The sequence below is a fragment of the Pristiophorus japonicus genome, chromosome 9, assembly GCF_044704955.1.
Source record: "Pristiophorus japonicus isolate sPriJap1 chromosome 9, sPriJap1.hap1, whole genome shotgun sequence".
NCBI classification, from domain to species: domain Eukaryota; kingdom Metazoa; phylum Chordata; class Chondrichthyes; family Pristiophoridae; genus Pristiophorus; species Pristiophorus japonicus.
Window position 1 is genome coordinate 10,292,328 of NC_091985.1, and position 27,009 is coordinate 10,319,336.

A 27,009-nucleotide genomic window follows, 5' to 3' on the forward strand; every position below is an offset into this window, starting at 1 on the left:
ATAAGCTTGGTGCCAGATTTGAGGGCCTGATCTTCGAACACTCTCTTCCTCAGGCGACCAAAGGCTGCGCTGGCAAACTGGAGGCGGTGTTGAACCTCTTCGTCGATGCCTGCCCTTGCTGATAGTAGGCTCCCGAGGTATGGAAAGTGGTCCACGTTGTCCAAGGTAGCAGGACAGGTAGATAAGGTGGTTAAGAAGGCACACGGGATACTTTACTTTATTAGCCGAGGCATGGAATATAAGAGCAAGGAGGTTATATTTGAGCTGTATAGAACACAGTTAGGCCACAGCTAGAGTACTGCGTGCAGTTCTGGTCACCGTATTACAGGAAAGATGTGATTGCACTTGGGAGGGTACAGAGGAGATATAAGAGGATGTTGCTGGGACTGGAGAATTTTAGCTATGAGGAAAGATTGGATAGGCTGGGGTTGGTTTATTTGGAACAGAGGAGGTTAAGAGGAGATTTGATTAAGGTGTATAATATTATGAGGGGTCTAGATAGAGTGGATAGGAAGGAGCTATTTCTCTTAGGTTAATAAGCAGGGGCATAGATTTAAAGTCATTGGTAGGCGGTTTAGAAAGAAAAACTTGGATTTCTATAGCGCCTTTCACGACCACTGGATATTTCAAAACTCTTTCCAGCCAATGAAGTACTTTTGGAGTGTGGTCACTGTTGTAATGTAGGAAACGCGGCAGCCGATTAAAGGGTATTGAGGAGAATTTTTAACCCAGAGGGTGGTGGGGGTCTGGAACTCACTGCCTGAAAGGGTGATATAGAGGCAGAAACCCTCATCGCATTTAAAAAGTGCCTGAATGTGCACTTGAAGTGCCGCAACCTACAGCGTTTCGGACCAAGAGCTGGAAGGTGGGATTGGGCTGGATAGCTCTTTCTCGGCTGGTGCAGACACAGCGGGCCGAATGGCCTCCTTCTGTGCCGTAAATCTCTATGACTGTATGACCAGTTGTGAGAGAGAGCGAAGCGGAGTGTGATGGTGTGTGTTTGTTGACACATACAGCAGCAGCTCATCGTGACCCAGTTGGACCTGATCTTTGTCGGGCGATGAATCAGCTGCAGGATGTGTTTGGATAATGATTAGTGCCTCCCTGTGTGTGACAGCAGACACAAACTTCAGGGACTGCCAGACCTGGCTACTATAATGCTGTTATCATGCTTCCTGTTCAATGGTAACCGAGCAAAGGGCTCGTTCGGAACATTTGGTGGGACTGAAGGGAGTCGAGGGTTATGGGGAGTGGGCGGGGAAGTGGAGATGATTTTATTGAATGGCGGAGCAGGCTCGAGGGGCCAAATGGCCTACTCCTGCTCCTATTTCTTATGATTGGGTGAAGGAGGGGGGAAGGGATGAGCTTCCAATGCGGGGGGCGGGGGTGGCGGGGGGAAGGGCAAAATAAAGAGCGGAAAGCTTGAACCAAATCTAATCTGATGCAGAATCCCGCCCGAATCACCAGTTCTGACAGACTGGCCGTTTTTTGGGGGGGATGTGGGCATCACTGGCAAAGCCGACATTTATTGCTCATCCCTCGAACTGAGCGGTTGCTAGGCAACTTTGCAGGGCATTTAAGAGTCAATTGGAGTCAGATACAAGGCCCAGACCGGGTAAGGACGGCAGGTTTCCTGACGGACACGAGTGGACCAGTTGGGTGACCGCTCCATGCTCATGTGTACGCAGGCCAGCTTTTTATTTTGACTGAATTCACATTCCCAAACTGTCGTACTCTTGCTCTCTGCATTCATCATCATCATAGGCAGTCCCTCGAATCAAGGATGACTTACTTCCACGCCAAAAATTTCACAGGTGTTTCAATGAAGGACCTAATATCCCAGGTCCCGAACTACATGTTGAAGGGTGGAAGATGCCTGTGAGTGAATTTTTTTAACCTGTGGTGGCCATTGCACACCAGCCACCACACGGGCTTGACAGAGCTAGGTCTTGGTCCAGTAGCAAGGATTAACCAAGTCGACTGGAGACCAGCTCTGCTGCACGGACCTAGTGCGCGCACATATCGCAGTGTGGGCTGGTCCGTGCTGCCCCTGGGCCCTCGCCTCTTCTGGGCCCCGAACGCGCGCCTCTCCTTGGCCCCAATCACGTCCCTCGACAATCTCTCGCCGCTCCTTCGCCCTGACCTCGCCCCTCTCCTGCTGTACCTGCCCACGCTCCAATCAGCGACCTGGATCTTGGTGGCATCCAATCCCATCGCCCGCTTCGCTGCCGTTGCTCTCCTGCTCCAGCACATGCTGCTCCCTGGAGTGGTACACCGCCACACTGCTCCTTCCGCTCCCCGGCCTGCTCCGATGATGCTCTCTGTATTGCCAGTCCAGTAAAAATGGCCACGACACTACTGGAGGTTTGCGGGCTCCTTGCGGAGGTAAATTCCACGGGCAGCAACACACCTGGGGGTGCCTGAGCCCCAATTGTTGGCAGGACGTTGAGGGGTGAATGGGCATCACAGACCCTGCATTCGCCCGTCAGATACTACCACACTCACAATGGGGTGGCTGGATAGCATTCGGGAGCAAAGTCCATCATTGCCCCCTGACCCCCCCTTCCCCACCGAGCCATTGCAGAGACCAGTTATAGTCACCGACAGTCCCAGAGGTTAGACAGGTTGAGGGGTGATCTGAGCAAGGCGTTCGATGGGGTAAATGTTGAATCACTGGGCTCAAGTTTCGGCTGTCCCGCAAAACGGCGCACCTCCGAGAGGCCCGCCTATTTTGTAGAATTAAAAGCGCGCCTAAAACTGATCTCGCAATTCTCGGTGTTCAGCAGTCGACGCAGCGTAGCTCGAGCATCTGGGGGCGGAGCTACAGCCCTGCGCAGTGGAGTCTGCACACGCGCGCAGCAGCTCCTCGCCCTCCCAGCGCGTCCTGTCTCCGGGCCGAAGGGATGTCTCGATGTTCGCCGCCCCATCCCGGGCCGAGCAGCCTGCCTGCCTGCCTCACCGGTCGCCTCGTCGCCACTGTCCTTACCTCCTCGGCAGCGGGGCCCGCCCAAACTCCTCCCCCGTGGCGGGCCCACCCGAACTCCTCCCCCGTGGCGGGCCCACCCGACCAGCAGCTCTTCGGCGTGAGGCCCGCCCGAACTCCTCCCCCGTGGCGGGTCCCACCCGAACTCCTCCCCAGTGGCGGGCCCCGCCCAAACACCTCTTCGGCAATGGGACCCGCCTGATCAGCTCTTCGGCAGGCAGGATTGCGAGTGCTGTTGGAGGGCTCCCGGTGCTCCCGAACTGATAGGTGCTGCAGTAGGTGAGTAGAAATTTTTGATTTATTGATTGATTTTTTTATTTTTTATTTTTTTCTGATTGACTGATTGATTTATTGGTTGCTTTATTGATTTATTTATCATTTATGATTGATGATGGTTCTTTATTGCTAAAAGTGAAGTGTTTAATGCTTTGGAAAATCCCCTAACTTCCCTCGAACTTCCCTCCCCACTCACCCCGTCTCTGGCTACCTGCGCCTAATTTCTGAAGTGTATGCAAGGTTTTTCTGAGCGTTCAAAAGTCGACACTTACTCCGTTCTAAGTTAGCTTGGAGTAACTTTTCACTGCCCAAACTTGCAAAACAGGCGTAAGTGGCTGGTAACGCCCCATTTTGAAAAAAAAAAACTGGACTAAAACGAAACTAAACTAACTCACTAGAACTGGAGCAAACTAAATGCTGACAATTGCGATTTCTAAAATACTCCAAACTAAACTAGTTGCTCCAAAAAAATAGGAGCAACTCCAGCCGAAACTTGGGCCCACTTTTCCTCTTGTGGTGAAATCCAGAGCCAGGAGACATGACCGTAACATCAGGGCCGTGGTGTATATTTCTTAACACAAAGGGTAGTGAAAATCTGGGATTCTCTCCACAAAAGGCTGTGGATGCTGGGGGTGAATTCGAGCTAGATTAACATCAGTACAGATACAGTCAGTAACAGATGGTGCTGGGGGAGAGGGGTTACTGAGTGACAGTGTAAGTGAGCTGGATTAAAATCAGTAGAGATACAGTCAGAGACACAGAGCGCTGGGGGAGAGGGGTTACTGAGTGACAGTGTGAGGGAGCTGGATTAACATCAGTAGAGATACAGTCAGTAACACAGGGTTCTGGGGGAAAGGGGTTACTGAGTGACAGTGTAAGTGAGCTGGATTAAAATCAGTAGAGATACAGTCAGAGACACAGGGTGCTGGGGGAGAGCGGTTACTGAGTGACAGTGTAAGTGAGCTGGATTAAAATCAGTAGAGATACAGTCAGGTACAATTGGAAAGTGTGAGGTCATGCACTTCGGCAGAAAAAAATCAAAGAGCAAGTTATTATGTAAATGGAGAAAGATTGCAAAGTGCTGCAGTACAGCAGGACCTGGGGGTACTTGTGCATGAAACACAAAAGGATATTATGCAGGTACAGCAAGTGATCAGGAAGGCCAAAGGTATCTTGGCCTTTATTGCAAAAAGGATGGAGTATAAAAGCAGGGAAGCTTTTCTACAGCTATACAGGGTATTGGTGAGGCCACACCTGGAATACTGCGTGCAGTTTTGGTTTCCATATTAACGAAAGGATATACTTGCTTTGGAGGCAGTTCCGAGCAGGTTCACTCGGTTGATTCCAGGACTGAGGGGGTTGACTTATGAGGAAAGTTTGAGTAAGTTGGGCCTCTCATTGGGATTCAGAAGAATGAGAGATGATCTTATCGAAACATTTTAGATTATGAGGGGGCTTGACAAGGTAAATGCAGAGAGGATGTTTCCACTGATGGGGGAGACTAGAACTAGAGGGCATGATCTTAGAATAAGGGGCCGCCCATTTAAAACTGAGATGAGGAGAAATTTCTACTCTTAGAGAGTTGTAAATCTGTGGAATTTGCTGCCTCAGAGAGCTGTGGAAGCTGGGATATTGAATAAATTTAAGACAGAAATAGACAGTTTCTTAAACGATAAGAGGATAACGGGTTATGGGGAGCGGGCGGGAAAGTGGAGCTGAGTCCATGATCTGATCAGCCATGATCTTATTGAATGGCGGAGCAGGCTCGAGGGGCCACATGGCCTACTCCTGTCCTATTTGTTATGTTCTTATATAACACAGGGCACTGGGGGGTGAGGGGATATTGAGTGACAGCGTGAGGGAGCTGGATTAACATCAGTACAGATACATAGAAAAATAGGTGCAGGGGTAAGCCATTCGGCCCATCGAGCCCTCACCACCATTCAATAAGATCATGGCCGATCATTCACCTCAGTACCCCTTTCCTACTTTCTCCCAATACCCCTTGATCCCTTTAGCCGTAAGGGCCATATCTAACTCCCTCTTGAATATATCCAATGAACTGACATCAACAACTCTCTGCGGTAGAGAATTCCACAGGTTAACAACTCTCTGAGTGAAAAAGTTTCTCCTCATTTCAGTCCTAAATGGCTTACCCCTTATCTTTAGACTGTATCCTCTGGTTCTGGACTTCACCAACATCGGGAACATTCTTCCTGCATCTAACCTGTCCCGTCCCATCAGAATTTTATAAGTTTCCATGAGATCCCCTCTCATCCTTCTAAACTCCAGTGAATAAAGGCCCAGTTGATCCAGTCTCTCCTCATAAGTCAGTCCTGCCATCCCGGGAATCAGTCTGGTGAACCTTAACTGCACTCCCTCAATAGCAACAACGTCCTTCCTCAGATTAGGAGACCAAAACTGAACACAATATTCCAGGTGAGGCCTCACTAAGGCCCTGTACAACTGCAGTAAGACCTCCCTGCTCCTATACTCAAATCCTCTAGCTATGAAGGCCAACATACCATTTGCCTTCTTCACCGCCTGCTGTACCTGCATGCCAAATTTCAATGACTGATGTACCATGACACCCAGGTCTCGTTGCACCTCCCCTTTTTCTAATTTGCCACCATTCAGATAATATTCTGCCTTCGTGTTTTTGCCATCAAAGTGGATAACCTCACATTTATCCACATTATTCTGCATCTGCCATTTGCATTTGCCCACTCACTTAGCCTGTCCAAGTCATCCTGCAGCCTCTTAGCTCACACTGCCACCCAGCTTAGTGTCATCTGCAAACTTGGAGATATTACACTTAATTCCTTCATCAAAACCATTGATGTATATTGTAAATAGCTGGAGTCCGAGCACTGAGCCCTGCGGCACCCCACTAGTCACTGCCTGCCATTCTGAAAAAGACCCGTTTATCCTGACTCACTGCTTCCTGTCTGCCAACCAGTTCTCTATCCACGTCAGTACATTACCCCCAATACCATGTGCTTTAATTTTGCACACCAATCTCTTGTGTGGGACCTTGTCAAAAGCCTTTTGAAAGTCCAAATACACCATATCCACTGGTTCTCCCTTGTCCACTCTACTAGTTACATCCTTAAAAAATTCCAGAAGATTTGTCAAGCATGATTTCCCTTTTATAAATCCATGCTGACTTGGACCAATCCTGTCACTGCTTTCCAAATGCGCTGATATTTCATCATTAATAATTGATTCCAACATCTTCCCCACTACTGATATCAGGCTAACCGGTCGATAATTACCCGTTTTCTCTCTCCCTCCTTTTTTAAAAAGTTGTGTACATTAGCTACCCTCCAGTCCATAGGAACTGATCCAAAGTCGATAGACTGTTGGAAAATGATCACCAATGCATCCACTATTTCTAGGGCCACTTCCTTAAGTACCCTGGGATGCAGACTATCAGGCCCTGGGGATTTATCGGACTTCAATCCCATCAATTTCTCTAACACAATTTTCCGCCTAATAAGGATTTCCTTCAGTTCCTCCTTCTCACTAGACCCTCAATCCCTTAGTATTTCCAGAAGGTTATTCCTTCATGAAGACAGAACCAAAGTATTTGTTCAATTGGTCTGCCCCTTTGTTCCCCATTATAAATTCACCTGATTCTGACTGCAAGGAACCTACGTTTGTTTTCACTCATCTTTTTCTCTTCTCATATCTATAGAAGCTTTTGCAGTCAGCTTTTATGTTCACAGTAAGCTTCCTCTCATACTCTATTTTCCCCCTCCTGATTAAAACCTTTGTCCTCCTCTGCTGAATTCTAAATTTCTCCCAGTCCTCAGGTTTGCTGCTTTTTCTGGCCAATTTATATGCCTCTTCTTTGGATTTAATACTATCCTTAATTTCCCTTGTTAGCCACGGTTGAGCCACCTTTCCCGTTTTATTTTTATTCCAGACAGGGACATGCAATTGTTGAAATTCATCCATGTGATCTTTAAATGTTTGCCATTGCCTATCCACCGTCAACCCTTTAAGTATCATTCGTCAGTTTATTCTAGCCAATTCACGTCTCATACCATCGAAGTTACCTTTCCTTAAGTTCAGGACTCTAGTCTCTGAATTAACTGTGTCACTCTCCATCTTAATAAAGAATTCTACCATATTATGGTATTACAGTCAGTAACACAAAGTGCTGGGAGAGAAGGGTTACTGAGTGACAGTGTGAGGGAGTTGGATTAACGTCAGTACAGATACAGTCAGTAACATAGGGCGCTGGGAGAGAGGGATTACTGAGTGACAGTCTGAGGGAGCTGGATTAACATCAGTACAGATACGGTCAATAACACAGTGCGCTGGGGGAGAGGGATTACGGAGTGACAGTGTGAGGGAGCTGGATTAACATCAGTACAGATACAGTCAGTGACACAGGGTGCTGGGGAAAAGGATACTGTATGAGGGAGCTGGATTAATATCAGTACAGATACAGTCAGTAACACAGGGCGCTGGGGAAAAGGATACTGTATGAGGGAGTTGGATTAACATCAGTACAGATACAGTCAGTGACACAGGGTGCTGGGAGAGAGGGGTTACTGAGTGACAGTGTGAGGGAGCTGGATTAACATCAGTCGAGATACAGTCAGTGACACAGGGCGCTGGGAGAGAGGGGTTACTGAGTGACAGCGTGAGGGAGCTGGGTTAACATCAGTAGAGACACAGTCAGTGACACAGGGCGCTGGGAGAGAGGGGTTACTGAGTGACAGTGTGAGGGAGCTGGATTAACATCAGTACAGATATAATGATGAAACCTGTGATTAAAACCCAGCAGCCGTGTATTCTCATCTAGCTCCCTCATGCTATCCGTTTTAGTAACTTCTCAAAGCCGACTGCTGGAAGTGCAATGGATTCTCAGTGTTTAAAAGAGATCAGTTTTCACAGTTGCCGCTGATAGATAAAGCGAAGGGAAAGGTGGTCAATCAGAATTATTTACAACTGATATTTGACGGTCCCAACAGTGACCCTTGTTAAAGGAGCAGGCTGACCTGCTAATGCTATTGGGAGTGTAATCAGAAACCTGTAAAATCAGGGCCACACAGCCAAGCCAGGCAACAAAGCGAGCATTAAACAACTGTTCATGAAAGGACGGAACTGACTCGCCATCAGAGATGGAGGAAGCTGCCATTAAATTAAACGTTTACGTTGAGAGAGACTTAGATATACCGTGGAAAACCTGAGCCGAAAATGTTTCAACATCACCGGTCACTTTAAAATGGTTTTCTTTTCAAAATGTAAAATCTTATCGAAACGTATAAGATTATGAGGGGGCTTGACAAGGTGGATGCAGAGAAGATGTTTCCACTGATGGGGGAGACTAGAACTAGGGGGCATGATCTTAGAATAAGGGGCCGCCCATTTAAAACTGAGATGAGGAGGAATTTCTTCTCTCAGAGGGTTGTAAATCTGTGGAATTTGCTGCCTCAGAGAGTTGTGGAAGCTGGGACATTGAATAAATTTAAGACAGAGAGAGACAGTTGCTTAATCGATAAGTGAATGAGGGGTTATGGGGAGCGGGTGGGGAAGTGGAGCTGAGTCCATGATCGGATCAGCCATGATCTTATTAAATGGCGGAGCAGGCTCAAGGGGCTGTATGGCCTACTCCTGTTCCTATTTCTTATGTTCTTATGTTCTTTCTTCATTCTCGGGAAGTGGACGTCTGGAAAGGCCAGCATTTATTGCCCATCCCATTGTGTCAATCGCAGATAAAGCCATCTCTGACCATTTCCTCGTGTCGCTCTTCACCCACAACCCCCTCCCCCCACACAGCCCACCCCCACTCGCCTCCCCAACTCCACTAACCCTACTTCCTTCTGTGTCCGCCCATGGAAAAATCTCTCTCCCAACTCTCTAACAACTGCACTGATAAACTCCCAATTGTCCAACCTTTGGCCCTCCATTCACCAGGACGTTTCTGCAGCCACCGATCTGCTCAATCACACCCTCACCCCCACCTTTGATACCCCCAGTCCCTGTTAAAACCAGTACTCTCTCTCACCCTCACCACTCTCCCCGGTACGGCTATCATCTTCGCTTCCTTATTTCCAAGGGACGCAGACTTGAACAGATGTGGCGAACAACTGGTTTACCATTCACTGCCAGATCTGGCTGGACCACATAAAGGACTATCGGGTCCTGATCGCGTCTGCCAAAATCACTCACTATTCCAGGATTATTCTGGAATGTAAAGATAAACCCAGGTTTCTATTCTCCACTGCAAACTGTCTCCTTAAACCCCTTTTCCCAGTCTCCACCCTCACCTCAAACAATAAGTGTGAGGAGCTCATGAATTTCTTTGTCTCTAAGATTGAGGCCATCCGTTCAGCTGCCTCTGCCTCTTCCCTTCCTTCCTCTAGCCCACTGGGACAAACTTCCTGTACGGTCACCTCCCTGCCCTAGCCCTGACCTCACACCTTTCTCCAGTTTCTCTCCGATCTCCCCTCATGACCTTTCCGAGTCATCCTGCCCATGAGACCCACTTCCTGCTCCCTTGACCCTATTCCCACCAAACTGCTGACCACCCAGCTTCCTTTTCTGACTCCCATGTTAGCCAACATTGTTACCGGTTCTCTCCCCTCAGGCACTGTCCCCTTCTCCTTCAAATCTGCCATCATCACCCCTCTCCTCAAAAAAACAACCCTCCATCCCTCCGTCCTCCCAAACTACCGCCCCATCTTCAACCTCCATTTACTCCCCAAAGTCCTGCATATTGTGAAGACTGTCTGTTGCACCTTTGCAGAATGGTTCTTTCTAGCAATACCACAGCATATCCGGTGTGAGGGGATCTTTCAATGTGATATGAGGAAATTAGGAGTGCATGCAATAAAGGTGCAGCAGTTATAATGGGTGACTTTAATATGCACATAGATTGGGCTAGCCAAACTGGAAGCAATACGGTGGAGGAGGATTTCCTGGAATGCATAAGGGATGGTTTTCTAGACCAATATGTCGAGGAACCAACTAGGGGGGAGGCCATCTTAGACTGGGTGTTGTGTAATGAGAGAGGATTAATTAGCAATCTCATTGTGCGAGGCCCCTTGGGGAAGAGTGACCATAATATGGTGGAATTCTGCATTAGGATGGAGAATGAAACAGTTAATTCAGAGACCATGGTCCAGAACTTAAAGAAGGGTAACTTTGAAGGTATGAGGCATGAATTGGCTAAGATAGATTGGCTAATGATACTTAAGGGGTTGACTGTGGATGGGCAATGGCAGACATTTAGAGACCGCATGGATGAATTACAACAATTGTACATTCCTGTCTGGCGTAAAAATAAAAAAGGGAAGGTGGCTCAACCGTGGCTATCTAGGGAAATCAGCGATAGTATTAAAGCCAAGGAAATGGCATACAAATTGGCCAGAAATAGCAGCGAACCTGGGGACTGGGAGAAATTTAGAACTCAGCAGAGGAGGACAAAGGGTTTGATTAGGGCAGGGGAAATGGAGTACGAGAAGAAGCTTGCAGGGAACATTAAGGCGGATTGCAAAAGTCTCTATAGGTATGTAAAGAGAAAAAGGTTAGTAAAGACAAACATAGGTCCCCTGCAGTCAGAATCAGGGGAAGTCATAACGGGGAACAAAGAAATGGCAGACCAATTGAACAAGTACTTTGGTTCAGTATTCACTAAGGAGGACACAAACAACCTTCCGGATATAAAAGTGGTCAGAGGGTCTATTAAGGAGGAGGAACTGAGGGAAATCTTTATTAGTCGGGAAATTGTGTTGGGGAAATTGATGGGATTGAAGGCCGATAAATCCCCAGGGCCTGATGGACTGCATCCCAGAGTACTTAAGGAGGTGGCCTTGGAAATAGCGGATGCATTGACAGTCATTTTCCAACATTCCATTGACTCTGGATCAGTTCCTATCGAGTGGAGGGTAGCCAATGTAACCCCACTTTTTAAAAAAGGAGGGAGAGAGAAAGCAGGGAATTATAGACCGGTCAGCCTGACCTCAGTAGTGGGTAAAATGATGGAATCAATTATTAAGGATGTCATAGCAGCGCATTTAGAAAATGGTGACATGATAGGTCCAAGTCAGCATGGATTTGTGAAAGGGAGATCATGCTTGACAAATCTTCTGGAATTTTTTGAGGATGTTTCCAATAAAGTGGACAAAGGAGTACCAGTTGATGTGGTATATTTGGACTTTCAGAAGGCTTTCGACAAGGTCCCACACAGGAGATTAATGTGCAAAGTTAAAGCACATGGGATTGGGGGTAGTGTGCTGACGTGGATTGAGAACTGGTTGTCAGACAGGAAGCAAAGAGTCGGAGTAAATGGGTACTTTTCGGAATGGCAGGCAGTGACTAGTGGGGTACCGCAGGGTTCTGTGCTGGGGCCCCAGCTGTTTACATTGTACATTAATGATTTAGACGAGGGAATTAAATGTAGTATCTCCAAATTTGCGGATGACACTAAGTTGGGTGGCAGTGTGAGCTGCGAGGAGGATGCTATGAGGCTACAGAGTGACTTGGATAGGTTAGGTGAGTGGGCACATGCGTGGCAGATGAAGTATAATGTGGATAAATGTGAGGTTATCCACTTTGGTGGTAAAAACAGAGAGACAGACTATTATCTGAATGGTGACAGATTAGGAAAAGGGAAGGTGCAACGAGACCTGGGTGTCATGGTACATCAGTCATTGAAGGTTGGCATGCAGGTACAGCAGGCGGTTAAGAAAGCAAATGGCATGTTGGCCTTCATAGCGAGGGGATTTGAGTACAGGGGGAGGGAGGTGTTGCTACAGTTGTACAGGGCCTTGGTGAGGCCACACCTGGAGTATTGTGTACAGTTTTGGTCTCCTAACTTGAGGAAGGACATTCTTGCTATTGAGGGAGTGCAGCGAAGGTTCACCAGACTGATTCCCGGGATGGCGGGACTGACATATCAAGAAAGACTGGATCAACTGGGCTTGTATTCACTGGAGTTCAGAAGAGTGAGAGGGGACCTCATAGAAACGTTTAAAATTCTGACGGGTTTGGACAGGTTGGATGCAGGAAGAATGTTCCCAATGTTGGGGAAGTCCAGAACCAGGGGTCACAGTCTAAGGATAAGGGGTAAGCCATTTAGGACCGAGATAAGGAGAAACTTCTTCACCCAGAGAGTGGTGAACCTGTGGAATTCTCTACCACAGAAAGTAGTTGAGGCCAATTCACTAAATATATTCAAAAGGGAGTTAGATGAAGTCCTTACTACTCGGGGGATCAAGGGGTATGGCGTGAAAGCAGGAAGTGGGTACTGAAGTTTCATGTTCAGCCATGAACTCGTTGAATGGCGGTGCAGGCTAGAAGGGCTGAATGGCCTGCTCCTGCACCTATTTTCTATGTTTCTATGATATCAGGGGCACCCTGTATGGGCTCTTTCTGCACAGGATGGGTCTCAAAGTTAATCAGGGGTAACGGACATTCATGCGGGTCCCCCTCATAGATCAAAAATTGTGGCAGCAGGGTGGTGGGTTTGGAAATGGTATCAATGTCTCTTTCCATAAATTCCAATGTCCATTTGCTGAGGCGCTGCAAGGAAACTAACGAATCTCCAGGTTTCATCAGTAGTTTCAAAGGTGTGTGTCCGCTGTGCAGGATTGTAGTCTGTAGCCCAGTAATAAAGGTAAACGGATGTACCGACCACATGCGGCGCTCGCATGCGGTAGACATCTTTTCTGCCCCCTGCAGGATTCAAGACGCATATGCAATGGGCTGCAGCCGATCAGCTCGCATTTGGCACAGAACTGCAGTGAAGCTTTGCTCTGTGGCCCCGACCTTCAAATGGAAGGGCTGCGTGGGGTCAGGAGGAATCAGACATGCGACCTGTATCACTGCAGTTTTTAATTGAGCCACGGACTGGCTGTGGACATCAGTCCATGCCGGGCGTATGTCATCACCCTGCAGTTTTATTAAATCATACAGTGGCCTTGCACACTCTGCAAAGCCTGGGATAAAGTCCCTTTGGTACCCCACCAAACCCAAGAATGATTGTAGGGCTGTTTTTGAAGTGGGTAATGGCAGTCGCTGTATTATCTCCACCTTGTGAGAGTCAGGGGATGATCCCACTGGAGAAATGGACACTCCTAGAAAGGTGACCCCTTTTTTGACTAATTGAGCCTTACGGGGATTCACCTTAAGTCCCGCCTGAGCCAACAATGTCAAAAGTTTGTGCAAAAGGGACAGATGCTCCTCACTGCTGTCGGTTGCCAACAATAGGTCGTCTACGTACTGCAGCAAGCAGGTAGGGAGGGAAAAGTCTTTGAAAATTGCAGTCATTCTTTTGTGGAATATCGTGGGGGCATTGTGGAACCCCTGAGGCAAGCATGTCCAGGTATAGCTCTGGTTCTCAAAGGTGAATGCAAATTTGTACTGGTCTTCCCCTTTAAGGGTCAAGAGGTACTTGGAACCAGCAGGAAATTGAGATAGTATGGTAAGAGTTTCTCTTACTACCGGTGAGCAGGTTGGTGTTACAGAATTTAACTTTCTGTAATCAATAGTCAGTCGCCAGCCGCTATCAGGCTTTTTAACCGGCCATGTGGGTGAATTGGTCATGAAAGTGCCTGTCCTAAGAACACCCTGCTCGACTCGGGATTTTATGGTGTGTCGGATGTAAGGGTGACTCTCCCTTGGGATGGGGTACTGTTTAGTGAATGAGTGGGGGGGTCCCTTAATAGATTCCTCGCCTGCCATTTTTCCACAGTCATGTTTGCATGTGGCAAACACCGCTAGGTGTTCCTGAATTAATTTTGCCACAGCTTCATTTTCGCTCCCTGGAGCATCATACTCAGATGGCTTTTTAATAGCAAAAAGTGAGTCAGCATCTGAAATTTCTATCACTCCTGCCTTATCTCTCAATCCCATCCAAACACAATCCCGATTATAATCTATCACCACGCCATACTGATCCAACACATCAGTCCCTAAAATTCCCCTTCCATCGGGGTTGGTCATCAACATAGGTGCTGGGACCTTACAGACGAGACCTCCCAACTGGAATTCAGTGGCCTTCCCTGTATACGCAATGGTTGTATCACTGTTAAACACTTTAAGGGTCATACAACCCTTGCCCACTGCTGCATGGCGTTCAGGGTCTGGATTGTGGATGATGGTAATGGCTGAGCCAGTATCGATAAGCATAATCTGCTGCCTGCCCCCTTTTAAGACAACAAGGACTACTGATCTCCCACTACCATCACGTCAGAACCCCACTTCCGACCAATCTTTGGGGGCTGAACCATATCTTAGGATCGATCCTTGAATAGGTCTCTCTAATGAGTGTGCATCAGCGATTGCATGCACTGGTAAATGATTTTGCATCCTCCCCATGGCAATTTGGGTTTGTATACGGGTTATCAATTGATTCAATCGTTGATCTGTCCCAGAGGGCTTGGATTCGTCCCTCGGGAGGTATCTATGTGTTGCATCATGGTTCGGTCCTGGTCTGAGTCTTTTCCTAGGTGGGCTATCTTCTTACAATTAAAGCACTGTCCCTTAAAGGGGTAGTTTTGAGATCCCTCCACCGTTGACACTGGTTTATTTGCAGGGGGTGGTGATTTCACCTTTAACGGGTCTGTTGCCATCACCCAGGCTCTTTGAGCGCTGGTCTCTATATCTGTCCACTGATTGGTGGGCCTCATGGCTATTCCTCGGGTGGTTTTAACTAAAGGGTGGAGTTGGGTCAGGAACATCGATTTAACTTGTTCCTGATTCTTTCCTACTGTAGCATTTGCGGCTGCCTGGTTCTGTGCACGTTGATAGATATCGTACAGGCCATTACTGAAGGCTCTAGGGGTCTCTTTTGGGCGCTGCTAGGTCTGATTAAGCAGAGCCACTAAGTTCAAATTTTGGATTGCTAAATGGTTTTGGATCTCGGTCATGAGTGCATTTGCCGCTGCGCCAGGCTGGAGGACTGCATCTGGCAGATTATCTTTTAGGGAAGTGGAACAGGCCAAGAGGAGAACTCGTGTTAAGTCTCTCTCATCCAACTCAGGGTGACTCCTCCTGAAATTTGCCCACCTCCTATTAACTTCCAATGGGTCGTCGTTATCATTAGTGGGCCCCAACTCCTGGCTACACGGCATAGCGTCAGCACCAGATATGGACCGTGAGTCGGTATGGTTACTGGTGATGTGGCCGTGCGCATTACGTCGTGAAGAAGTGGTTACTACGGCTACAATTGGCTCTTGTGTCTCCAAGGTATTCCATTCTACACCACTCTCTTGGAGATTATACTGGCTGCCTTCCTCGTCCCAATCTGTCTCCCCTTCATCCCCTTCTGCTGGCTCTGTTATGGCTCCCCGTGTTACTGCGGATATGAGGGCCTGCTGCTCCCAACTTACTTTTTAGCCTCACTATTTCTAGTTGGCACTGGGAGTGAATGCCCCGCTATGTGGCTTCTTAATCACTTCCCTTAATTTCCCCCCCCCCCCCCCCCCCCACCGCTAGCATCTTCTATCTCTTGCTGGAGCCTCAAGTTTTGCAATTTATATCTTTTTAACTCTAATCTGTTTTCATTTGCTTCAACAATGGCTGCTGTGGCATTTAAGTTTGAGAGATTTTGTTGCTGTAGCAGTGAAGCTGCCTCTTCGGCCCCTTGTTCTAATTGCTTAATACTGTGGTTTAATTGACCAATTTATTGTCTTAAATGCTGTATTTCTCCCTCTTTTAATTGCTTCACCAGTTGAAGGTCTTCTTCCTTTTGTTGTTTTATACCTATATTCTCTCTTTTAGTTGAATCTCTTTTACTTGCAATTCTTTCAAATCTTGTATCACTTTGGCGTCCTGTCTCATTAATTCCTCATCTCTCCAGGCACAATAAAATGCGTTGAATCCTACGAGACTGTTTGCCCATTTTGGCCTTAGTTCGCCCTTATTCACTCTCTCCTGGATAAGTTTCACCATCTCCCCAAATGACACAGGTTGATCCTCGTGGATGTGCCGTGCCTGTGCCTTTAACTCTTCTATGTCTTGCACCTGGAACTTTTTTTGACAACTTTTCCTGATAAACTAGCTCAACATTTTTTTTTATTGTTGGCTTTCTGTCCATGACCAATCCCTTCATCCTGTGTCTTTTGAATATAACTACTGGTGGTTCCCCACTTAAACAGTTACAACTATCAAGATGGCCGCTCCTTAATATAGAAACATAGAAACATAGAAAATAGGTGCAGGAGTAAGCCATTTGGCCCTTCGAGCCTGCACCACCATTCAACATGATCATGGCTGATCATTCACCTCAGTACCCCTGTCCTGCTTTCTCTCCATACCCCTTGATCCCTTTAGCCATGAGGACCACATCTAACTCTCTTTTGAATATATCTAACGAACTGACCCCAACAACTTTCTGTGATAGAGAATTCCACATGGCCACAACTCTCTGAGTGAAGAAGTTTCTCCTCATCTCGGTCCTAAATGGGTTGCCCCTTATCCTTAGACAGTGACCCCTGGTTCTGGACTTCCCTAACATCGGGAACATTCTTCCTGCATCTAACCTGTCCAGTCCCGTCAGAATTTTATATGTTTCTATGAGATCCCCTCTCATTCTTCTAAATTCCAGTGAATATAAGCCTAGTCGATCCAGTCTTTCTTCATATGTCAGTCCTGCCATCCCGGGAATCAGTCTGGTGAACCTTCGCTGCACTCCCTCAACAGCAAGAATGTCCTTCCTCAGATTAGGAGACCAAAACTGTACACAATATTCAAGGTGTGGCCTTACCAAGGCCCTGTACAACTGCAGTAAGACCTCCCTGCTCCTATACTCAAATCCTCTCGCTATGAAGGTCAACATACCATTCACCTTCTTCACCGCCTGCTGTACCTGTATGCCAACCTTCAATGACTGATGTACCATGACACTCAGGTCTTGTTGTGTCTCCCCCTTTACCAATCTGTCACCATTCAGATAATAATCAGCCCTCCTGTTTTTCCCATCAAAATGGATAACCTCACATTTATCCACATTATACTGCATCTGCCATGTAGTTGCCCACTCTGCTAACCTGTCCAAGTCTCACTTAGCATCCTCCTCACAGCTCACACTGCCACCCAGCTTAGTGTCATCTGCAAACTTGGAGATATTACATTCAATTCCTTCATCTAAATCATCAATGTATATTGTAAATAGCTGGGGTCCCAGCACTGAGCCCTTGCGGCACCCCACTAGTCACTGCCTGCCATTCTGAAAAGGACCCGTTTAATCCTACTCTCTGCCAACCAGTTCTCTATCCACATCAGTACATTACCCCCAATACCATGTGCTTTAATTTTGCACACTAATCTCTTATGTGGAACCTTGTCAAAAGAATTTTCAAAGGCAAAATACATCACATCCTTGTTTACTCTACTAGTTACATCCTCAAAAAATTCTAGAAGATTTGTCAAGCATGATTTCCCTTTCATAAATCCATGCTGACTTGGACCGATCCTGTCACTGCTTTCCAAATGCGCTGCTATTACATCTTTAATAATTGATTCCAACATTTTCCCCACCACCGATGTCAGGCTAACCAGTCTATAATTCCCTATTTTCTCTCCCTCCTTTTTTAAAAAGTGGTGTTACATTAGCTACCCTCCAGTCCATCGGAACTGATCCAGAATCTATAGAATGTTGGAAAATGACCAGTAATGCATCCACTATTTCTAGGGCCACTTCCTTAAGTACTCTGGGATGCGGACTATCAGGCCCTGGGGATTTATCGGCCTTCAATCCCATCAATTTCCCTAACACAATTTGCTGACTAATTAAGACGCAATTTCTCCTGATCCATTTAATCGTTTCAAGCTATACTTCGCAACATAGATTAGAATCGCAATTCTCGAGATTTTCAATTGTTCAAAAGAATTATCAATAAAGCTGTCTCGCCAGTTGCCCGCATTCTCTACCAATTGTAAGATTTCTAAATCTCTGGTATTAAATTTGACAGTGAGACAATTCTTTTAAAACAATTGGAACAGTTTATTAAAAAACACACACATGCACAATCACCTTAGTTACAACAGATACAATGAGGCTATAATCAAGAGTGATATACATTACTTCCCTTTGGCTGGCTGGCTCAGGAGAGAGAGAAATTGTTTGGCTGAGTTTTTTATACCTCTCAAATCCATTGTCCCTCAGAAAGCCTCAGGATTGGACCTTGGTTCCAGGGCAGTTCCTTATTGGCTTTCCTCACACATGTAGCTGCCTGGCCTGGCTCAGCCATCTCTTGATTAATTTAAATAGCTTTCCAATATACAAAACCCTTGCGGCAGCTCTGTGTACTTCCATTGTGTTTCTTTCAAAACTCAGCCCATGCTGGCAACCTGTGGGCTTTCATTTTGTTTCAACACAAATAGGCCTTGCCATATAATCTATATATTTAACATTTATACATACACAGAATCAATTTTAATCATTAATAAACACTTTTATTCTTACAGCGTGTTGTCGCCTCCCAAACCTGTGCCCATCTTTCCAGGAATTCCATGTTTGAATCTCTCTAATCTGGTTTCCGCGCCTGCCTCAGTACCGAAATATCTCTCATCAAAGTCACAAATGACATCCTTTGTGACTGCGACAAAGGAAAACTATCGCTCCTTGTCCTTCTTGACTTGTCTGCAGCCTTTGACACGGTTGACCTCTCTATCCTCCTCCAACACCTATCCACCATCGTCCAGCTGGGTGGGACTGCACTCGCCTGATTCCACTCTTACCTATCTAATCGTAGCCAGAGAATCACCTGCAACGGCTTCCCTTCCCACCCCCGCATCGTTACCTCTGGTGTCCCCCAAGGATCTATCCATGGCCCCCATCTATCTCTCATCTACATGTTGCCCCTTTGGCGATCTCATCTGAAAATACAGCGTCAGTTTCCACATGTACGCTGATGACACCCAGCTCTACCTCACTGCCACTTCTCTCAACCTCTCCACGGTCTCTAAATTGTCAGACTGCTTGTCCGACATCCAGTTCTGGATGAGCAGAAATTTCTCCAATTAAATGTTGGGAAGACCGAAGCCATTGTTTTCGGTTCCGCCACAAACTCCGTTCCCCAGCCACTGACTCCATCCCTCTAGCATCTGTCTGAGGCTGAACCAGACTGTTCGCAACCTCGGTGTCATATTTGATCCTGAAATGAGCTTTCGACCACATATCCGCAGCATAACTAAGACCGCCTCGTTCCACCTCTGTAACATTGCCGGAGGGCGGTTGGAAATTGCTCTTGTGCTGAAACGCGGTACGGGCAATAGCGAATCAAAAACCCGTTTTACCTCAATGGAGAAGAACATCGGGGTGGGGGTGTAAAACGGGCAAGTCCCCTCGCTGCCGCCCGAGACCAATATCGCCTTCATTTGTGTCAGCCGTGCCTCAGTGGGTAGCGCCCTCATCTCTGAGTTAAAAGGTTGTGGGTTTAAGTTCCACTCCAGAGACTTGAGCACAAAAATCCAGGCTGACACTCCAGTGCAGTGCTGAGGGAGTGCTGCACTGTCGGAGGTGCCGTCTTTCAGTGAGATGAAAATCGAGGCCTCGTCTGCTCTCTCAGGTTGACGTGAAAGATCCCATGGAACTATTTCAAAAGAAGAGCAGGGGAGTTAGTATTTATCCCTCAATCAACAGCACTAAAAGACTGATTATCAGGTCATTATCACATCGCTGTTTGTGGGAGCTTGCTGTGTGCAAATTGGCTGCTGAGCTTCCTACATTACAACAGTGACTACACTCCAAAAAGTACCTCATTAGCTGTAAAGCTCTTTGGGATGTCTGGTGATCGTGAAAGGCGCTATACAAATGCAAGTCTTTCTTTTAATTGACCTCGGTGTGTTATTGTGAATCGTTAGCTGATCGTCCGAGGTGTTGCTCGCAGGCAGTCTGGGATCTGGAGGTGGTTCGGTCGTGCTGTTGGGCCGCTAACTGTTCTGTTTCTTTAGGACCACTGCAGCGGGTGTGGGGGGAGCGGGGGGAGGGGTGGGATCTTGCTGTGCAGAAGTTGGCTGCCACGATTTCCTACATTACAACGTCGACTACTCTTCTAAAAGAAAAAGTAGTTCAGTGGCTGCGAAGTGCTTTGGAACGTCATGTGACTGTGAAAAGTGCTTTGTAAATGCCAGTTCTAGTTTTCTTCATATATTGTGTAGCTGGGCTTTATTTGTGTTCTCCCCCCGCCGCCACGCCCCGCCCCAAGCAAGTTTAATGCTACTTTTTGCACCCTGCTTCAGCATCAAGCACTTCTAGGAAGGTATAACACCTCTTTGCGTGACGCTGTTAATTTTAATGGCAATGGCTGCCCAGTTCTGAGAGGTTTGATGCTGTGGGTATTCACTGTGAACAAGGCTCAGACTGACGTGAATCCCGTTCATCCAATAAAAGCGGGAGACTGGATTCACACCAAGGTCAGGGGTTGAACGGTCAATGCCTTCATTGAACTCCACCAGGTCACAGAGTTGAAAGGTCAGCTTGCTAACCCCATTGGACCATGTCACAGAATTGAAAGGTTAGTGTGCTAACCCCATTGGACCGGGTCACAGAGGTGAAAGGTCAGCGTGCTAACCCCATTGGGGCAGGTCACGGAGGTGAAAGGTCAGCGTGCTAACCCAGTGACACCAACTTACGCTTAGCGAGTGAACGGTCAGTGTGTTGACCCCAAATACAGCCGGTCACACAGGTGAAAGGTCATTTGTTTAACCCAACCAAGCCCCCTCACCATGACGAATATGTGGTAATAACTTTCAAACAAAACTTTTTTGTTCCCCACGCCCACTCCCCCCCCCCCCCCCAACCCGTCCCCCTCACCTCCCCCCCCCCCCCCATCTTCCTTCAAGTGTATGGGATCGGAACGAACAGAAATGGGGAAGAGGGCGGAAAGGAGAAATGAAGGAGACTGCACCGACCCGCAAGCATCGCCCAATCAGAGACCCAACACTTGCTGCTTCTGCTGGTGCTGTTGCTGTAGCTGCTCATGGTAGGTTGACCCAGCACGCGCACACTGCCTAACACTTTACCCTACACGCTAGGACTGGCGTATGACTGGTAATACAGGCACAACGAGTACTTACCGTTACTGGTGGAATGAAGTGGGGCTGGGAGGAGGCCCGTGTGAAGCATAAATGCCAGCATGGACCAGTTGGACCGAATGGCCTGTTTCTGTGCTGTACACGATGTAATTTCGTGGTACTTTGCTCTCATCCTGTCTCCAGCACAGTAAACGCCAACAACACCTTGTATTTACATAGCGCCCCAACATAGTAAAACATCCCAAGGTGCTTCACAGGAGTGTTATCAGAGAAAATGTGACACCGAGCCACATAAGGAAATATTAGGACAGATGGGAGAAAGCTTAGTCAACGAGGTAGGTTTTAGCGTCTTAACGGAGGAGATAGAGGTAGAGAGGTTTAGGGAGGAAGTTCCAGAGCTTGGGGCCCAGGCAGCTGAAGGCACGTCCATCGATGGTGGAGAGATTATAATCACAAATGCTCAAGAGGTCAGAATTGGAGGTGTGCAAAGGTCTCGGAGGGTTGTTGGGCTGGGGGAGATTACAGAGATAGGGAGGGGGCGAGGTCATGGAAGGATTTGAAAACAAGGATGAGAATTTAGAAATTGAGGCGTTGCTTAACCGGCTGCCAATGTAGGTCAGCGGGCACAGGGATTATGGATGAGTGGGACTTGGTGCGAGTTAGGACATGGGCAGCGAGCACAGGGATTATGGGTGAGCGGGACTTGGTGCGGGTTAGGACACGGGCAGTGAGCACAGGGATTATGGGTGAGCGGGACTTGGTGCGGGTTAGGACACGGGCAGTGAGCACAGGGGTGATGGGTGAGCGGGACTTGGTGCGGGTTAGGACACGGGCAGCGAGCACAGTGGTGATGGGTGAGCGGGATTGGTGCGAGTTAGGACATGGGCTGCCGAGTCAGGGAGAAAAATGTTTGCTGCCATTGTGACACAGTCCCCACCACTTAAGATGTCCACGTTTAAAACAGGCATTCGCTTTTATCAGCCAAAAAGCACCAACCATTAGCCATTTGCATCATGGCTAGTTTTAAAGTGGTCATTTGGTGCTCTGACAATGCGATGTTTCCCCAGTTTGAATCTCGGATGGTCCGTCCATCAGGATTGTGCCGAGCATTAGGATCTCTCATCCCTGGATTAATAAAAAGACGGTTGCCTATCAATTGAGTCGCCGTCGGAAATTTGTATCCAAAGAAAGTCTGACAGGATCCAGCAAAGCAAGCAAGGTTATTACAAAATTACAATCAATCAGTGGTGGATCTGAGGCAAAGAGGCACATGAAACTCTGGATCATTTCATGGTTGGCCCAAACATTGTCTGTTAGAACTGTTGGAAATCAGGAATCCAATTTCCTTTTATTCTGAGCCTGTGGTGCAGAAGAGATGAATCAAGAAATAGTGGGTGGGTGACAATCAGGTTTGGGATTGTAGGAGGAATTAAATGAGTTGAGGCACGTCACAATCCTGGGTAGGGTTACTAACTTTGGTTGGATGTATTTTATGAGGTTTCATCACATGATGGGTAAACTATTGGAATCAATTCTGAGGGACAGTATAAACCTCCATTCACAAAGACACAGATTAATCAAGGACAATCAGCATAGAAACACAGAAAATAGGTGCAGGAGTAGGCCATTCGGTCCTTCGAGCCTGCACCATCATTCAATATGATCAGGGCTGATCATGCAACTTCAGTACCCCATTCCTGCTTTCTCTCCATACCCCTTGATCCCTTTAGCCGTAAGGGCCACATCTAACTCCTTTTGAATATATCCAACGAACTGGCCTCAACAACTTCCTGTGGTAGAGAATTCCACAGGTTCACCACTCTCTGAGTGAAGAAGTTTCTCCTCATCTCGGTCCTAAATGGCTTACCCCTTATCCTTAGACTGTGACCCCTGGTTCTGGACTTCCCCAACATCGGGAACATTCTTCCTGTATCTAACCTGTTCAATCCCGTCAGAATTTTATTTGTTTCTATGAGATCCCCTTTCATTCTTTTAAATTCCAGTGAACATAAGCCCAGTTGATCCAGTCTTTCTTCATATGTCAGTCCTTCCATCCTGGAATCAGCCTGGTGAACCTTCGCTGCACTCCCTCAAAAACAAGAATGTCCTTCCTCAGATAAGGAGAACAAAACTGCACACGATACTCAAGGTGTGGTCACACCAAGTTCCTGTACAACTGCAGTAAGACTTCCCCGCTCCTATACTCAAATCCTCTCGCTATGAAGGCCAGCATACCATTTGCTTTCTTTACTGCCTGCTGTACCTACATGCCTACCTTCAATGACTGATGCACCATGACACCCAGGTCTCGTTGCACCTCCCCTTTTACTAATCTGTCACCATTCAGATAATAATCTGCCTTCCTGTTTTTGCCACCAAAGTGGATAACCTCACACTTATCCACATTATACTGCATCTGCTGTGTATTTGTCCATTCACCTAACCTGTCCAAGTCCCCCTGCAGCCTCCTAGCAACCTTCTCGCAGCTTGCACTGCCACCCAGCTTAGTGTCATCTGCAAACTTGGAGATATTACAATCAATTCCTTCATCTAAATCATTAATGTATATTGTAAATAGCTGGGGTCCCAGCACTGAACCCTGCGGCACCCGACTAGTTACTGCCTGCCATTTTGAAAAGGACTGTTTAATCCCACTCTTTGCTTCCTGCCTGCCAACCAGTTCTCTATCCATGTCAATACATTACCCCCAATACCATGTGACTTAAATTTGCATTCTTGTGTGGGACCTTGTTAGAAGCCTTTTGAAAGTCCAAATACACCACATCCACTGGTTCTCCCTTATCCACTCTTCTAGTTACATCCTCAAAAAACTCTAGAAGATTTTCCTTTCATAAATCCATGCTGACTTGGACCGATCAAAAGTAGTAATCTCAGGATTGCTACCAGTGTCATGTGCTAGTCAGAGTAGGAATCGCAGGATAACTCAGATGAATACGTGGCTTGAGCAGTGGTGCAGAAGGGAGGGATTCAAATTCCTGGGGCATTGGAACCGGTTCTGGGGGAGGTGGGATCAGTACAAACCGAATGGTCTGCACCTGGGCAGGAACGGAAACAATGTCCGAGGGGGAGTGTTTGCTAGTGCTGTTTGGGAGGGTTAAACTAATATGGCAGGGGGATGGGAACCTATGCAGGGAGACAGAGGAAAGTAAAAACGGGGCAGAAATTAAAGATAGGAAGGAGAAAAGCAAGAGTGGAGGGCCGAGAAATCAAGGGCAAAAATCAAAAAGGGCCACTTTACAGCAGAATTCTAAAGGGTCAAAGTGTGTTAAAAAGACAAGCCTGAAGGCTCTGTGCCTCAATGCGAGGAGTATTCGGAATAAGGTGGACGAATTAACTGCGCAGATAGCAGTTAACGGGTATGATGTGATTGGCATCACAGAGACATGGCTCTAGGGTGACCAAGGCTGGGAACTCAACATCCAGGGTTATTCTGCATTTAGAAAGGATAGACAGAAAGGAAAAGGAGGCGGGGTGGCGCTGCTGGTTAAAGAGGAAATTAATGCAATTGTAAGGAAGGATGAAGCTTGGATGATGTGGAATCGGTATGGGTGGAGCTACGGAATACCAAAGGGCAGAAAACGCTAGTGGGAGTTGTGTACAGGCCACCAAATAGTAGTAGTGAGATTGGGGACAGCATCAAACAAGAAATAAGGGATGCATGCAATAAAGGTACAGCAGTAATCATGGGCGACTTTAATCTACATATTGATTGGGCTAAGCTAACTGGTAGCAATGCGGTGGAGTAGGATTTCCTGGAGTGTATTAGGGATGCTTTTCTAAACCAATATGTCGAGGAACCAACCAGAGAGCTGGCCATTCTAAATTGGATGACGTGTAATGAGAAAGGACTAATTAGCAATCTTGTTGTGCAAGGCCCCTTGGGGAAGAGTGACCATAATATGATAGAATTCTTTATTAAGATGGAGAGTGACAAAGTTAATTCAGAAACTAGGGTCCTGAACTTAAGGAAAGGTAACTTTGATGGTATGAGGCGCGAATTGGCTTGATTAGACTGGCAAATGATACTTAAAGGGTTGACGGTAGATAGGCAATGGCAAACCTTTAAAGATCATATGGACGAACTTCAACAATTGAACATCCCTGTTTGGAGTAAAAATAAAACGGGGAAGGTGGCTCAACCGTGGCTAACAAGGGAAATTAAGGATAGTGTTAAATCCAAGGAAGAGGCATACAAATTAGCCAGAAAAAGTAGCAAGCCGGAGGATTGGGGGACATTTAGAATACAACAGAAGAGGACAAAGGGTTTAATTAAGAAGGGGAAAATAGAGTACGAGAGGAAGCTTGCCGGAACATCAAAAATGACTGCAAAAGCTTCTATAGATATGTGAAGAGAAAAGGATTAATGAAGACAAACGTTGGTCCCTTGCAGTCGGATTCGGGTGAATTTATAATGGGGAACAAAGAAATGGCAGACCAATTGAATAGGTACTTTGGTTCTGTCTTCACAAAGGAAGACACAAATAACTTTCCCGATATACTAGGGGTCCGAAGGTCTAATGAGAAGGAGGAACTGAAGGATATCCTCATTAAGCGGGAAATTGTGTTGGGGAAATTGACGGGATTGAAGGCCGATAAATCCCCAGGGCCTGATAGTCTACATCCCAGAGTACTTAAGGAAGTGGTCCTAGAAATAGTGGATGCATTGGTGATAATTTTCCAACAGTCAATCGACTCTGGATCAGTTCCTATGGACTGGAGGGTTGCTAATGTAACACCACTTTTTTAAAAAGGAGGGAGAGAGAAAACGGGTAATTATAGACCGGTTAGGCTGTCATCAGTAGTGGGGAACTGTCAGAAACAATCATTAAAGATGAAATAGCAGCACATTTGGAAAGCAGTGATAGGATTGGTCCACGTCAGCATGGATTTATGAAGGGAAAATCATGCTTGACAAATCTTCTGGAATTTTTTGAGGATGTAACTAGTAAACTGGACAGGGGAGAACCAGTGGATGTGGTGTATTTGGACTTTGAAAAGGCTTTGGACAAGGTCCCACACAAGATATCGGTGTGCAAAATCAAAGCACATGGTATTGGGGGTAATGTACTGACATGGATAGAGAACTGGTTGGCAGACAGGAAGCAAAGAGTTGGGATTAACGGGTCATTTTCAGAATGGCAGGCAGTGACTAGTGGAGTGCCGCAGGGCTCAGTGCTGGGACCCCAGCTCTTTACAATGTATATTAATGATTTGAATAATGGAATTGAGTGTAATATCTCCAAGTTTTCAGATGACACTAAACTGGGTGGCGGTGTGAGCTGTGAGGAGGATGTTAAGAGGATGCAGGGTGATTTGGACAGGTTCGGCGAGTGGGCAAATACATGGCAGATGCAGTATAATGTGGATAAATGTGAGGTTATCCACTTTGGGGGCAAAAACACAAAGGCAGAATATTATCTGAATGGTGGCAGATTAGGAAAAGGGGAGGTGCAGCGAGACCTGGGTGTCATGATTCATCAGTCATTGAAGGTTGGCATGCAGGTGCAGCAGGCGGTGAAGAAGGCAAATAGTATGTTGGCCTTCATAGCAAGGGGATTTGAGTATAAGAGCAGGGAAGTCTTACTGCAGTTGTACAGGGCCTTGGTGAGACCCCACCTGGAATATTGTGTTCAGTTTTGGTCTCCTAATCTGAGGAAGGACATTCTTGCTATTGAGGGAGTGCAGCGGAGTTCACCAGACTGATTCCAGGGATGGCAGGATGATGTATG

At 46.9% G+C, this 27,009-nt stretch overlaps 1 protein-coding gene and 1 long non-coding RNA gene across 2 annotated transcripts in view; one reads left to right on the plus strand and one right to left on the minus strand.

Annotated features, from left to right (window-relative positions):
• The window catches only part of LOC139272566 (uncharacterized), a 29,534-nt gene extending 26,420 nt beyond the window's left edge, over positions 1 to 3,114 (minus strand). The window contains exon 1 of the long non-coding RNA XR_011594890.1: positions 2,987 to 3,114. This is a non-coding gene — a long non-coding RNA (uncharacterized lncRNA). The remainder of the gene's footprint in view (positions 1 to 2,986) is intronic.
• Positions 2,867 to 27,009, plus strand: part of LOC139272565 (regulator of G-protein signaling 17-like) — an 81,842-nt gene continuing 57,699 nt past the window's right edge. Inside the window, exons 1-2 of the mRNA XM_070888632.1 lie at positions 2,867 to 3,262; positions 21,068 to 21,207. Of these exons, the coding sequence (XP_070744733.1) occupies positions 21,071 to 21,207 (137 nt within the window). The 5' untranslated portion in view covers positions 2,867 to 3,262; positions 21,068 to 21,070. The remainder of the gene's footprint in view (positions 3,263 to 21,067; positions 21,208 to 27,009) is intronic.